The 15175-nt window shown below is 60.6% G+C and overlaps 1 protein-coding gene across 2 annotated transcripts in view; it reads left to right on the top strand.

Annotated features, from left to right (window-relative positions):
* EPHB3 (EPH receptor B3) overlaps positions 1-13807 on the top strand; it is a 30077-nt gene extending 16270 nt beyond the window's left edge. The window contains exons 4-16 of one of the 2 annotated variants that reach the window (XM_054835628.1): positions 6051-6206; positions 6339-6674; positions 7480-7604; positions 7748-7916; positions 8011-8116; positions 8491-8588; positions 8772-8894; positions 8994-9241; positions 9488-9703; positions 9795-9944; positions 10032-10225; positions 10393-10548; positions 10813-13807. In XM_054835628.1, coding sequence (XP_054691603.1) covers positions 6051-6206; positions 6339-6674; positions 7480-7604; positions 7748-7916; positions 8011-8116; positions 8491-8588; positions 8772-8894; positions 8994-9241; positions 9488-9703; positions 9795-9944; positions 10032-10225; positions 10393-10548; positions 10813-10921 — 2186 coding nt within the window. In that variant the 3' untranslated portion in view covers positions 10922-13807. The remainder of the gene's footprint in view (positions 1-6050; positions 6207-6338; positions 6675-7479; positions 7605-7747; positions 7917-8010; positions 8117-8490; positions 8589-8771; positions 8895-8993; positions 9242-9487; positions 9704-9794; positions 9945-10031; positions 10226-10392; positions 10549-10812) is intronic. The other variant, XM_054835629.1, reaches the window with a different exon arrangement.
* Positions 13808-15175: the final 1368 nt, after the last annotated feature.

The following is a 15175-nucleotide window of genomic DNA, read 5'->3' as shown; positions in this document are numbered from 1 at the left end:
TCTTAGACCGTACAGGTTGTTTGCTCTTTCCCAGCAGGGAGCAGGGTCTGGGCACAAGGTGACACCGTTTCGAGCCAGCATCCGGGCTGCGCCAAGCAGGGGCGTCCCGAGGCAGGACCAAGGGTTCCTCAGGGCATTGCTGCACCCCAGGGCAGCATCCCCTCTCCCCCAGCAGACACCCACACAGCGGGTCTCCCAGCACCTTTGATTTCCCCCCTGCAAGCTCTGGCTTCTTCCCCAGGGAAGCCACACTGAGCTGTGGGCACATCTCCGTCCGTCAGCCTGCCCTCTCGCTGGGCAGAAGCGGCAGTGTCCTCACGTTTCTCTGGGAAAGTTGCGCTGCGCTTGTACGATCAGATTTTCCGCCATATGATCGTGTGTTTTAAGTGGAAACAGCTGAAGAAGGGCTGGGAGAAGCCGGAGCCACAGCTCCCTTTTCTGCTCTCAGCTGGATGTTCCCTTACCCCGTTTCGGCAGCCCGGCACCGCCGAGAAGGCTCTTGGCCCCCGTGGCGTGAGGAGCGGTGCGGATGCGGCCCCGCGGAGCTGGGGTTTCAGCTCTCCCGCCCTGGGGAGCCACCGAGGCTTCACCGCATGGGCGAGGAGCGCTCCGAAGTGCCAGATGGCATTTTAATAAATAACAATACCCAGTTACTGCTTAGATGGGATAAGCCTTGTTGTAAATCTCCCCCTTTCCCCAGACTTTCAGTGGCCTTTGAAGATCTCCTCCTCCTCCTCTTTATCTCCATCCAGAGCCAGGATTAGACCTTGCATTCAGACCTGTTACAATGCAGCTTGTATCCCCGTCCCTCGGGAGCTCAGGGCTCATCCCGCCCTGCTGAAGGCAGTTTCTTTGGCATGCTTTGTAATGCGATACGCCAGGCTGGTATCTGGCGCTGTAGTCCTGAGTTGCCACAGCATTGATTTGGCATCTCATTCTCAGCCTCATTATCTTTATTTAATTAGCACACGGCCCTTCTGGGGGTTGTGCCGCTTCCCACACGCTCCCCGCCACGCAGAGCTGCAGAGGCAGCTCTTGCAGGACGAAGAGTTGCTGCTGGCCAGGGAGGGGGACGAAGGCCCCCACATACCTCCACAGGCAGGGGTGCGCTGTCTTCACCACCTCGCACCCCAAACCCTGCAGCCCCCGGGATTCAGCCTTTCCCACAGCCCCATCCCTTCTCCTTTTGGTTTGCAAGCACCCAAACCGTTCGGGGGGTTTGGTGTCAAGGTGCTCCCCGCGTTGCACAGGCAGACAGCAGGAGTTTCCTTCGAGCAGCCTGGGGCTCCCGGTGTAGAGCAGCTCAACCTGCGGCATCTCGCCGAAAATGCTCCTGGGCACGTGCTCCCCGCGCCAGATTCACCGGGGTTTGCACCCCTCGTGTTGCTGGCTTCACCCCAAGGTGGAAAGGTTGGGGGTCTGGCTGGCCTCCATGCCAGGGGTAGCAGCGAACCCCCTCCTCGCATGGCCCTTGATGCCCATGGGGGGTCCCGGAGAGGGGCTGCGGTGCCCCCAAAGCCTGTGTCCCGCTCAGGACGGGGACTGAGGCTGTATGGTGCAGTCCATGGACACCCAAACCGTAAAAGCACCCGGGGAGACAGTGTGCAGTGTGACTCCGCGCTCTCCTCAGACCCATTTCTCGGCCTTTTTGATGTCCCTTTTCTGCTGGCACTGGGCGATGTCTGAGTGCAATCCGTAGGCGATAGAAGGTCAGGCTGGGGCCAAAATCTGGATTTTTACAGAAATAAATTTTCCTTGCAATCAGTGACTAATGGAAACATCACCCTGAATTAAAAAAAAAAAAAAATGCCAAGCAAGCATTGCACTTGCCAACTGTTTGCAGCTTTGCGTTGCAACACGGGCTTGCTGCATGAAACCCAGGAAGTGAAACTGCCTGCTATTAATTGCCCGGGCTTCCAGATCAAAGGCAGCTCAGCAGCGCAGGCAGGGGAGAGCTGCCGGTTTACAGCCAGGCAGCTCCACAATGGGTTACTTGTAACACGCTCGCAGAAATCTGCCCCTGCCGTCCTGCCTGTGACCCGCTGTGGCTCGAGAAGCAGCTTTGCTTATTGAAAAAAAAAAAAAAAAATTTTCTCATTTTTAAAAAAAATAAAAGCGGTTTCCCACCTGTTCTTTGGATGCCACTGTTCAAACCCCCGAGGGCTCTTTCCCTTCTCTCCCCTTCAAATTTACTCCATTCACTTTTGGACTCTGCTAGCGTGAAATATTTCCACCCAAAGGGTGATTATTTAAAAAAAAAAAAAATCAAGCACCTTTTAAGAGAGACTTAAAAAGAGAGTTACTGCCTCAGCTATAGCCAGGCTGTTGCTTCCACAGCTCTAATCCATCTGCAGCCGCTTACGAAAGCGGGAAGGGAGCGGGCCGTGCAGGTTCATAAAGCACAGATCGTCCCAGGCAAACTCGATTGCTGCCTTTAAAGAAATTACAGGGTTGCTGGACAAAGGGATGTGATCGGTTTAATTTATCTAGGCTCAAGCGAGGCGTTCTGCTTCAATCCTACAGGGAGAGAAATAGCTGGAAGGATGCTGCCCGGGCTGGAATAGCGTCACGTGGATGGGAAAGCAGTCGAGTCCTGAAACAGGGTAGTTTAGGGCTGGTATTTCCTGATGTGTCGTAGGCTGTCCCTCCCTCCTTTTCCCAAGGGAGAGGACCCCGAAGTTTTGGGGATGCACGCGGGGTTCGTTGCTGCTTGCCCACATCCCATGCAGTAATGGAGGCTGCCTGCGGGATGAGTCACTGCTCTATGCTGCTGCCAGGAGGGTTTTATTCGGTGTTTTTTTCGGCTCCCTCCCTTGGACCTTATTCACCAGGGTGGGGATTGTGTTTAGGAAGAGTGCTCTCCTCTTCCCCCAGCCCTGTGCTGTGGCTGCGCAAGGCAGGATCAGGTCCCAGAGGTGGGCAGCTGATGAAAATCCCAGAGAGGCTGCCAGAAGCAGCCGGATGGCCGGTGGTGGGTGCCGTGCCATGCCGTGCCGGGTGTGCGATGCCCCGTGGAGGGTGCAGGGGCCGTTTTGCAGCAGCCCCAGGGCTGCGTTACTGCCCCCCTCCCTCCTGCGCCCCACATAAATCCCCTCCGCAGCCAAACCCTGCTGTCACGCCGGGCTTCGTCTCCCTCCCATCAAACCAGCGGCTCCTATTCAGACCGGGGAGCTCCGCTTCGGTTCCCTGACCTGTTATCCTGTGGCTGTCAGTGACTGTCATGTTCTCCCCGGAGGTGACCGCAGCCCGGCACCAAGAGATGTGATCTTGTGTGCAGAGGTTCAGGGTTGTTATTTTATTTGAGGACACTTCAGCAGGAAAAGTGCTTATGCAAACCTCTTGGTGGGGAGAGGGGAGCCCGGCTCCCCGGCTCCGGCTGGATGGAGTCACGTTCCCGCTCCAGAGCTCCTGGGTTCGTTCCCCGGCGTGCCGGCCAAGACAGTGGTTGTTGTACAGGCAGTTTCTTGCAGAGAAGAGATGACACAGCGGCTTATCCACCGGGGACCTGGGATCAGCTTTCAGCTCGGTTACAGCCTTCAAATGTGGCGGCTGAGAGCTGTCACAGTGCCACCGAGGTCTTTATGCTCTGATTTATTAAGCAGAGTTGGAAACTTAAACACTGGAGTGCATCTGGGCCTCGGTCTCTCTCCCGCCCTTCCCCTGCTTAACGGGGCTGGGACATGGCTCGTCCCCCTCGCGCCATGGTGGCAGCGAGGGTGCGGAGAAACGACCTTCATCCCCCGTGCCTGCACCGGGCACTCCTGGGGGTGGCAGGCAGCTGCCCAAGGATGGCTCTGCCTGTCCCTTCCTCCTGTGTCCCCTCCGTGCCCGTAACCAACGCCGACTGGCACTGAGCATGCGGGAGGCTAAGCACCATCATCCCTCCTGCATCCTTTCCAGAGCAGCTCGCTGTCCCTGGCTGCCATGCCACGCTTGGGCTGTCGGCTTCTCAAAGCTCTGGTTGCTCTAGCTTCACTCTCCCCCCAACAAGCTTCTTATTTCAGGGGGTTTTGTCCCTGATGAATCTGGGCTCCTGTCCATAACCGAAGCATGTTTGGCAGCTTTCTGAGCCCAGAGCATTCCTGTCCAAGAGGTTTCAGTCATCTCTCATTCCTCAGCAATCTGGTTCCTTATGTGTGAATCTGCATCCACCCAGTTTGAACCGCCGGGGACTCCAGCTTGGGGTGGGTCTGCCTGTGCCGAGGCTGCTCCACTACCTCTGGGCATCTTCTGTCCATGCCTTTGCATTTCTCGGTGGTGAGGGTGGCCCGGGCTGGGGGGACAGGAGCCCCGGACCTGCTCGTTGTGGGAGAAAGTTGTGTGTGCGTGTGTTTGTGTGTTCTATCGCTCGCAGAGGAGCAGGTCTGCACACTCCTTTGCCCTTCAGCCTGTGGAGTCGGGATGGGCTAAGCTTTCATTTCCAAAGGGAAGGCCCAGAGGCTGGGTGAACTCAGGTCAAGGAGCTGGAGCGAGTCGAGCCATGTGGCCGGTCCTGTTTTGACCAAAGAAGAGTCTCCTTGCCGGAAGGCTCGTGCCCTGGGAGCGGGAAGCAGCTCCAGCCGCCCATCCGGGTAGGGGGGCCAGAGAGCGTGTGGTCCGCAGGTCCCCTCGTCGGCAGCGGGTGCCTCCCCCTGTGATGGGGCTGCTCGCACGTCCCCCTGCCTGGCAGCACCTCAACGGAGTGGGGGCTGCTCCCCTGGGGCTGCTGCCACTTGGCGCCTGGGCAAACTGGGGGACCGGGACAGCACCTCGGAGCTGTGCGCGGGTCCCCGTAGGGCCAGCCCGGCAGCCTGTGACTCAGCAGCGCTCCACGCCCCACACGTGGGGCTGCAGCCAGCCGGAAGACTTCCACAGAGGGTGTCGGGAGATGCCTCATAGCAGGAAACTTCCGCTTGCAGCAGCCCGGTGAAGCACTTGGAAACCTCCTGTTTACGGGTGCTGTGCGGCAGGCGTGGGACGTGGGATGGGGCTGCCGGGGGGGTTACGCGCCCTCAGGAGCTGCCCTAACCCCAGCGGAGTGAGGAGGATGCACCCTTCTTCCAGGCCGTCGGTGCTGATGCCACCCCGGCCATGGCAGACGGGGTGATGCCAAAGCAGAGCCGGTGCCAGCAGGTATCTCACCGCTCCGGCTGGCTGCAAATGCAGAGCATGGGGCCTGCTTCCTTGGGGCAGCACTGTGATAAATCAGGCTATTTCGATGTGTGGGTTGGGTTTCTGAGGCTGCTCTGCTCCTTGGCTCAAGTGCCATTAATCCTTTCACGTGCCCCTCGTTATGACTAAACGCGCCGCGGTGCCAAGCCAGGCCGGATCCCAGGACTTGTGGGTCCTTGAAGGACCCTGATCGGAAGTGGGTGTAGGAGGTGGCACAGCAATGCTGAAGCAGCTCTTTAGTCAAGGACCTGCAGGAATGTTTTAATCTTGCTCAGCGTTCCACTTTAGCCAGCCTCAGGAGGTGCCACCACCCCGGGGCTGAGAAGTGGCTGAAGAACCCGAGGCGGAAAATTTGGGGCTGAGTGGCTGCATTTTGGGTGGTGGAGGCCTCTCACAGGGGCTGCCGTGGGGAGGGCTGAGGGGTCCTTTACTTCCCAGCCTTAATTCCCCGGAGAACAGATTGCTGACCCTATGGAGGGTGCTGGGCATGGAAACCAGCTGGGGAGGGGAGCCTGGAAAAGCCCTTGGGAAGCGCAGTGAAGAAACAAAACTGGGGATGTGCTCTCCTGGGTGGACCTGCCTTGATCCCCATACCGCTAGCGGCGACCGGCTCTTCCCATCTCCAGCTGCCCCAGGTCTGCTGCCAGAGCACAGCGTCTCCCGGGCAGAGCTGTTGCCTGTGCTGGCCCGTGCCACTGCCCTGTGCTGGTAGCCCGCTCTCACCCACCCTGCCTGGCCGGGGGCAACACGTCCATGGGCACGTAGGTGGTCTGTGGTCCTCAAGGCACTGATCGGAGATTTGGCAGGGCAGCAAGGAAGGGTCTGCCCAGCCTTGGTGGGGGGCAGTGGATGTTTTCTGGGTGTGCTTTGTAACTCAGGTCTGTTTTCCTTTCCTCCAGCGTGTGGCCCGGGAACCTTCAAGTCTAAGCAGGGGGAAGGTCCGTGCTCTCCCTGCCCTCCCAACAGCCGGACCACCTCCGGAGCAGCAACAGTCTGCACGTGTCGAAACGGCTTTTTCCGAGCAGACACGGACCCCGCAGATAGCGCCTGCACCAGTGAGTCCTGCCCTGGGTGAGGGGAGGTGGGGGGGGTCCGTACCCAGGGTGAGGGGGAGTGTGCTGTGCCCACACCGGAGGTGAGCCGGGCATGGGGGTACGCCACCCCTGACCCCCACGTTTCCCCTGCAGGCGTCCCCTCCGCCCCCCGCAGTGTCATCTCCAACGTGAACGAGACGTCGCTGGTGCTAGAGTGGAGCGAGCCACAGGACACGGGCGGGCGGGACGACCTGCTCTACAACGTCATCTGCAAGAAGTGCAGCGTGGAGCGGCGCCTCTGCACCCGCTGCGACGACAATGTGGAGTTTGTGCCGCGCCAGCTCGGCCTCACCGAGCGTCGCATCTACATCAGCAACCTGATGGCCCACACCCAGTACACCTTCGAGATCCAGGCTGTGAATGGCATCTCCAACAAGAGCCCCTACCCTCCCCATTTCGCCTCTGTCAACATCACCACCAACCAGGCAGGTCAGTGGAGCTGCTGGAGAGTAGGGGCTGAGTCTCCACCTCAGAGTGGAGCGGGGATTTCTCGCTGACAGCCTTGGAGGCTGCAGTCCTTTGTGCTGCCGCGTTACTAGCTCTCCGCGCCTGCATCTAATCCCCTGGGTAAATTCTCCTCTCCGTTTAACGCGTGTCCCTGGAGGAGATGAGATCAGAACATGTGCGAGCGGAGAAGGGCAGGGTTGGCAGATGCTCCGGAGAGCTATGGATCTCCTAGACCTACCCCAGAGATGTTGTGCCTGCTGTGAAGGGAGGAGGAAGGAAATGAGATTTCTCCCCTGTGGGCCTGGGAAGGCTCAGCACCACCCCAAACCTTCGCAGCCAGCCGAGTGCTCTGTCGTTCCCTCCTTCCTCCTGCTCTGGCCCAGCTCCAGCATGCTGGTAATCTCCAGCCGCTGCGCTCTGATCTGATTTCACGGGTCTCATCAGTGGGGTGGGACGTGGAGCTCCTGGCAAGGGGAGGAAGGGAGGGAGCCCCAGTTTGGGCTGGCAGGGCCCTTCCCCACGCCAGTTTGCAGCTTGGCATGGGGCAAAGTGTTACCTTGATGCTATTTCCAAGGGTCCTCTTGGTCCCTTATCACCTTGGCTGCAAGATGGTGAGATCGCACCTCCCTACAGAGATTTGAGGGAGGCCAGTCTCAAAGCTTTTCCATCCCTTTCCACCGGGGTTATCCGAGCAGGTCCCAGGCAGAGAGTCGACCAGGCCGATGCGGGATGGTGGAGGGGGGAGCCTGGCACAGATGGCTCATTCCTCCCCTGCCCTCTTTCCTAGCCCCGTCTGCCGTGCCCACAATGCACCTGCACAGCAGCACCGGGAACAGCATGACGCTGTCATGGACTCCCCCGGAGAGACCCAACGGCATCATTCTTGACTACGAGATCAAGTACTCGGAGAAGGTAAAGCAGGAGGCAGAGCGGCCTTTTCCCTTCTGCAACCCTTCTGGCAAAGAGAGTCCCTGCGGACATAGCGCCCAGGGGATTGAGGGGCAGCAAAGAGGGGATCGCTTCACAGAGGTGACACCCACATGTCTCCCCTACAGCAAGGCCAGAGCGATGGCATCGCCAACACGGTCACCAGCCAGAAGAACTCGGTGCGGCTGGACGGGCTGAAGGCCAATGCTCGGTATATGGTGCAGGTCCGGGCGCGCACAGTGGCTGGATATGGCCGCTACAGCCTCCCCACCGAGTTTCAGACAACTGCAGAGGACGGTAGGTACCAGGACTGGGCTGCCTCTGCCCCCCAGCCTTCCTATGCCTGCTCCTTTCCCAGCTTGACTTTGATTCCTGCCTCTCCCTCCGTCAGGCTCCACCAGCAAGACTTTCCAGGAGCTGCCTCTGATCGTGGGTTCGGCCACTGCAGGGCTGCTATTCGTCATCGTTGTGGTGATCATCGCTATCGTCTGCTTCAGGTACTGGCTTTGCAGGGAAGGGGGCGGGTCAGAGCTGGATTTAGGGGTTGCTTGTGTCTGCCCCAGAGCTTTTCCCCTTGCCTGTGGGCAGAGCTCTCATAGCTCCAGTCTGAGAGCAAAGGACTGGACCTGCCGTACGTGGGTACCTGAGCACGGGTCCTGTGGGAGGACTGTGCATCTCTGCTTCCCCAGCACCAGCTGGGGCTCTGCCCAGGCTCCTGCCATCCTCTCTCAGCACAACTAGGCCATCTTCTCCCATCGCACCTCCGGCAGAGGGATGCCTCTGCTCACCGGCTGCCGGAGGGGAAGCTCTCTGGCATAAGCTGGCTGTGCTGGGATTTGGAAGCTGGCAGTGAATGTCTTTGCCCCATCAGGAAAGGGATGGTTACTGAACACCTCCTCTCGTCTCCTTTGGGCAGGAAGCAGCGCAACAGCACGGACCCTGAGTACACGGAGAAGCTGCAGCAATACGGTGAGTGTGAAATCCCAGCAAATAGGCTCTGCCTGCCCTCTCCAAATTCCTGCCCTGTGCGCACCAAAGGGGCAGCGTTTGCTAGCCAGGGACCGGGAGGGAGGGGCTGACAGCCAGCCAAGCTGGCTCAGCATCTGTCACCGTGTTGTGTCCCTCCTGGTGATGATTCCTCTGCCCGTGCAGTCACCCCTGGGATGAAGGTCTACATTGACCCCTTCACCTACGAGGACCCCAACGAAGCCGTCCGGGAATTTGCCAAAGAGATTGACATCTCCTGCGTCAAAATTGAGGAGGTCATTGGAGCAGGTAAGTCCCGGGGCTGGGCACAGCAGCTGCTGCAACCACTGCCTCTCGCCCTGCCGTGTGGCTCACCCTGCCACCCCTTTCTCCCCTTCCCCACCGCAGGGGAGTTTGGCGAGGTGTGCCGCGGGCGCCTGAAGCTGCCCGGCCGCCGCGAGATCTTCGTGGCCATCAAGACACTGAAGGTGGGCTACACGGAGCGGCAGCGGCGGGACTTCCTGAGTGAGGCCAGCATCATGGGCCAGTTCGACCACCCCAACATCATCCACCTGGAGGGTGTGGTGACGAAGAGCCGCCCCGTCATGATCATCACGGAGTTCATGGAGAACTGTGCGCTCGACTCCTTCCTCCGGGTGAGCGTCCATCCCCTCCTGTCCTGGGCTGGGGGCTGCAGCGCATGGGGGACAGCAGCTCCAAGTCCTTCTTCTCCATCCCTCTGCATTGTGGTGGTGGCATCCCCAGGGCTAAGCTGTGCATACACATAGTGGGGTGGGGGAAGAGGGATGGCTCTAGGGAGGACAAAAGTGGTGGTAGCACATTGGGATCCTTCCCCAATCCATTTGGGGTGTTGCAAACCCTTCTGATCTCTCCTCTGGCAGCTGAACGATGGGCAGTTCACGGTCATCCAGCTGGTGGGAATGCTGCGAGGCATCGCTGCCGGCATGAAGTACCTTTCGGAGATGAACTACGTGCACCGGGATCTGGCTGCCCGCAACATCCTGGTCAACAGCAACTTGGTCTGCAAAGTGTCTGACTTTGGGCTCTCTCGCTTTCTGGAGGATGACCCAGCCGATCCCACCTACACCAGCTCCCTGGTATGGGACACTCTGGGGGGAGCCACTGATCCGGGGGTGGGGGGAGACACCCCAGGTATGTGCTAAATAACGGAGCTGCGTATCCCTGCAGGGAGGCAAGATCCCGATCAGATGGACGGCTCCTGAGGCCATTGCCTACCGCAAATTCACTTCGGCCAGCGACGTGTGGAGCTACGGCATCGTTATGTGGGAAGTGATGTCCTACGGGGAGCGACCCTACTGGGACATGTCCAACCAGGACGTAAGTGCTCCCTGGGGCGCGGGGAGCTGTGGGCCACCCGTGGGGGCCTGGGTGGCTCACAGCCTGCCTCTGCATGTCTCTCTGCAGGTGATCAACGCAGTGGAGCAGGATTATCGCCTGCCACCCCCCATGGACTGCCCCACAGCGCTGCACCAGCTGATGCTGGACTGCTGGGTGCGGGACCGCAACCTGCGGCCCAAGTTTGCACAGATCGTCAATACGCTGGACAAGCTCATCCGCAACGCTGCCAGCCTGAAAGTCATCGCCAGCGTCCAGTCTGGGTCAGTGGCATCCCCACCTCCAGCCAGGACTTCCCCCGTACCTTGGGAATGCTGGGGTGGTTGGAACTACAGATGTGGGAGGGCAGGGATAAGAAATCTCCCCCAATTCCAGTTACACCTTTCTGTCCCCTGCTCCCTGTGACCTGTGGCTCTCTCTTGCCCTTTAGCATCTCCCAGCCGCTCCTGGACCGCACCGTCCCGGATTACACCACCTTCACCACTGTGGGAGACTGGCTGGACGCCATCAAAATGGGACGGTACAAGGAGAACTTTGTCAATGCCGGCTTTGCCTCCTTCGACCTGGTGGCGCAGATGACTGCAGAGTAAGTCCCTGGGGCTGCGGCACATCGCCTCTCCAGCAGCCGGCTCCTCCTGCCTGAGTGTGCAGAAGGCTGAGTTGTGCATGGGGTTTTCCCAAGTGGGTTAAGGTCTGGGATTCAGCATCCAGTCCCTGTGGTGGTAGTGGGACCCAGAGCTTGGCAGAGGGCTGTAACAAAGATGGGTTTCTTGGCGGCAGCTAGATGGGGCAGGGCCGTGAGTTGGTATTGCTGCTGGCAGGGGGCTGAGTCTTCACCTTCTCCTTGCAGAGACCTGCTGAGGATAGGGGTGACACTAGCAGGGCACCAGAAGAAGATCCTGAGCAGCATTCAGGACATGAGGCTGCAGATGAACCAGACGCTCCCGGTGCAGGTTTGACCACAGGGGACTCTGCATTGGAACGGACCGAGGGAACCTGCCAACCAGGTTCAGTTTGCGGTGCAGCCCGGCTTCCCGTTTCCCCCTTCACACGGCGCTCCTCTGCCTCGGACGGTCGCCTGGGACGGGACGGGCCACCCTTCCCTGGATCGGGGGCACTCATGCCGAGAGGGAGCCCAGCTTTTCGTCCCGTGTCCTGGAGCGGCGAGGCAGCAACGCATCTTCATATTGAAGATGGATTATGGGACAGAGATGGCACATCCCGCTTCCCGCCCTGTCTCGGTGCTCATCGGTTTGAAGAGTTGTTCTGCTTCTTGGATTTCTTTTCACCCCATTTTTCCCCCAAGTCCTCACTTTCCTCCCCTCCCCGAGGCCACAGACTGTTGACCCGTCCGCTGAGTCCGTCAGACACGTCCGAAGCCTTCCCTAATTCTGGTCCCCACGTGGAAGCAGCCAGGGGAGGCCAAGCCGGCGACAGGGCCGGGGCCATCGGCCCCAGACAATCACTCCTCTCCTCCAGCCCTGGCGGCCCCTCCGCGTGAGGGTCTGCACTGGAACGTGTCCGAAGGGAAGGCTTCACTCCCTTTCTTGGCTTTGCACGCCAGAACCCAAACCCCATGAGATTTTACTATGCAGGGAGTTAGGCAAAAAAAAAAAAAAGTGAAAAAAAAAAGATATATTAAAAAAAACAAGAGGGAGCAGAAAGGGGAGGGAGGGGGACCAGGCGCCCGGTTCCACATCTCTTACCCTCTTGGTTCTCCTGGCCGGCTCTGGACTGCAGAGCGAGGCCATCAGCACGTTTGCACAGGGACCCTCCGCCCCCGGACCGACGGCAGCCGCGCTCCCCCCGAGGGGCCGGAGAGCGGGGCTGGGGCGGGGGCTGCGCCGGGGGCTGAGGCCCGGCCTCCCCCAGTCTCCTCTTTTATGCAGAAGGAGCGGGTGCCGCCGGCGTGGCCGCCCCGCTCCTGACACACGCTGTGATTGCTGCCAAAAGACTCACTCACCTTTCCCTGAGGATTCACTGCAGCCCGGTTCCTCCAAGCCGAGGGAGAGACTCCCAGCGTGCCTGAGTGTGCGTGAGTGTGTGCATGCGTGTGTGGGTGTGTGCTGGCCGGCAGGACTGTGTGAGGCAATGGGCAGAATAAAGGCAATAAGAATTTTACCAGAGTTTCCTTTGCTCGATCGTGCTCTCCCCGCGGCGGGCCCGGCTGCCTGTGGCTTCGCTGCCCGCCGCGGTCTTCCTCCTCCTGGCTGGCCCCAGGCTGGCTCTGTGCCCCTCTCTGCTCCCCTCTTCTCTTGCTGTCATGTATTCGGGTGGTCCCGCAGGGTCCCTTTCGGCCAGGCAGCGATACTGTACCACCCTGCAGTGCCCGAGGAACCGGCGTGCTCCCCTCTGGGGTGCCTTGGGTGGAGGTTACGAGTCCCAGGGCAGAGCCAGCTGTGAAACTCCAGCTAATGCACTTGGAGATGCTCATCTTCCCTGCCCCCCCATCCCCTCCCCAAGTCAAGCTGGAGCTGTGGGAACCACCCTGGTACATGAAAACCGAGTGGGGGGAGCAGCTGGGCTCGCTGCCCGTCCCACCGCCAGCGGGTCCCCACGCCCCCGGGGCTTTTCCACAGACCGCAGGTCCTCTGCTCTCCCCAGGCAGGGTCCAGCCCTGCGCAGGAGTGTTGCAACAGCCACCGGCCTCCCTGAATCACCGTCCGCGATGCGAAATGGCAGCTGCTGAGCCAGGTGGGAGCACGCCAGTGCAGGCAGGAAGGTAACCCCCCCTCCAGGGGCTCCTGTCCCTGGGAGAGCTGGGCCAGGGGGTCCCCATGCTCTCAGCCCCGGGGGGACTGCTCCCTAGTCACTGAGGGGGACCCTGGGTTGCTCGTGCTGGGGGGTTTCAGGTCCTAACACCCTCTCAGTTGCAGGCCACCTCGCTGGCTTGCTCACAGGCATGCTTTGCTGGCGGTGCAGAGGCACAAGTGGGTGCTCCCAGAAATGTGGGGGTGCATCCCTGCACTCCCCCGGCACTCAGCCCCGCTCCCCTCCTCCCCGGGCTGGCAGAGCAGGTGCTGTTCTTCCCCTTTCCTTGAAACTTGCTGCCCTTGGGTTTCTCATTAACCCAGTCCTCTTCCCCCGGGAACAGCAAACAAAGCCGGGAGGGCGGCCGGCAGCAGGTCCTGTGCTGGGGAACGGGCTCCCTGCATCCCACCGTCCCTCCGAGGGATGTATCGGGGATGCTGGCTGCCAGGGACACTGCACCCCTTTTTCACTGGGGTTTCCCGGCTCTGCCCACCCTGGCTTGCCCCACGCTGTGGCTGCTACCCGGCCCCCGCCACGGTGGGACCCCAAACAGCAGTGGGGCAGACCCCCCCCCCCCCCAGGCCAGGCGAAGCACCCTGGCGTTGGGAGGCTTTTAAGAACAGGTGGTCAAATAGGTGTCAAAGCCTGCTTTGGGCTTGCTCGCCCCCTCAGACTCCCCCAGCTGGAAGCTCTGTGGGGCTCAGGGGCTGCTCCTGCCGCCCTTGCTCCCCCAGCCCTGGTGCTGCAAGGTTTGGGGCCCCACCGGCCCCAGTGCATCCCAGGCATCCTCAACCCTCCATCCTGGTGTTGCTTTGGGGGGGGTTTCTACTTACTTTAAACAGCCAACCCACAACAAACCCCTTCTCCCAGCCTTCTCCGTGCCCACCCTGCTCCCATGGGGCAGGACACAGCATCCCTGCAGCCGGCCCCGAGTCTCCCCCCAGCCTCGGCCCCCCACGCTGCCTGGTTTGCACCCAGGGCTGCACCCAGCGGCTCTTCGCGTGCTGTACCTGCCACCTCCCTTTTTATACAGATACGTATAGGGGTAAAGCTGTGTTCGATGGTGAAAGAAAAGCAACAGTGAAGAACAGCAGCAAGGGAAATCAATGCGAGCGTGCGTTTGTAAAAATATTTTTTAACGGAAAGACTTTTTTTCAATTAAATTATTTAAGGAATTTTATGGAGGTCTGCGGTGCCTGCGTGGTTCTTGGGGGGCTCTGTGTGGCACGGAGCCCTGCGCTGGGTGGGTGTGGGCATGTGTGGGCACTTGTGTGTGTAAAAGCAGATTGGTGGCAGCGAGCAGGAGGCACTTGGCCCCATGCGGGTGTGAGCCCAGCCCGAACCTCCCCAAAGATGCTCCCTGCCACCTCCCAGGACAGCCGGTGGGTGAGGACCTTTGGGGGGGGGAGCAGACGATGCTCCCTGAGCCACCAGCCATCGGGTGCCACTGTGGGGATGTCCCGGGGCAGTGGGGATGGGGACAGCATGGGGTGGCCCTTGGGGAGCATGGCGTGGCCCTTGGGGAGCTGGTGGCCAGGCTGGGGTGGGGGGAAAGGCAAGCCCTGCCTGCACCCTGCCTGCTGCGTCCTGCGCTTCCCCCCTCCCAGCCCGTGCAAAAGAGCCTTTTGTAGTGCTGGGTTTTTTTCCCCTTTTTAATTCCTAACCAGGAGATTAAGGGAAGACAAAGGCTATGATTGTTCCCGCTCTGCAGAGAGCTGGAAAGTTCGGGGAGGGGGGACTGTCCCTTTCCAGACAGGCCCAGAGGAGGGGGACGCACTCTCCAGGTGGAGGGGCCGGGATAGGGGGGACACCCTGGGAGAGGTGGGGGGGGGTCCCGGGGGCACAGTTGGGATGATGGCCCACTGGGTGCTAAGCAGGGACCCCAATGGGGTGGGCTGGGGGCTCCGGCAGGAGGGTGGGAGGCTCTCCCTGGTAGAGGAGGAGGAGGAAGGCTGGGGACGGTGGGTTGGCCGGCTCGCCGGCTGCTTGGCGTTTTCCCTGCTAACTCTTGGCTGACACCTCGGTGACTTGGCAGGGAGAGGATCCCGCAGCCCCGTCAGCCGCCTGGGGCCGGCGCAGCTGGAAGGGATCATGGCTCGGCACGGCTCGGCACGGCGCGGCGGCGGGACAGCCCAGGGCACAGGGCAGCGGGGGCCCGGACATCGCCCCACGGCCCCTGCCGTACCTTGTTCCCGCTGCCACCCTGCGCCCACGGGAATCACCAGTGTGGTCATACCAGGGGCCGCATCCTGCACCCGTGCTCAGCCAGAGATGGGACAGACCCCAGCCAGGAGGGTCGTTGCCTCACGGCCGGAGCCAGGGACACGCTGTGGCCCGGGAAGGGGCTGTCCCCGTGGCCGAGGAGCAGGACCCGGCGAGTTTTCCCATGCTCACAGGGAGCCGCGAGACACCCACGAACGCCCCGGCTCTGCTCCTTCTGTTTCCCGTTAAGATTATTTATT

The sequence above is a fragment of the Grus americana genome, chromosome 9 (assembly GCF_028858705.1).
Source record: "Grus americana isolate bGruAme1 chromosome 9, bGruAme1.mat, whole genome shotgun sequence".
In the NCBI taxonomy this organism is placed as follows: domain Eukaryota; kingdom Metazoa; phylum Chordata; class Aves; order Gruiformes; family Gruidae; genus Grus; species Grus americana.
Note: the sequence above shows the minus strand (reverse complement) of the source record. Positions and strands in the feature narration are given on the sequence as shown.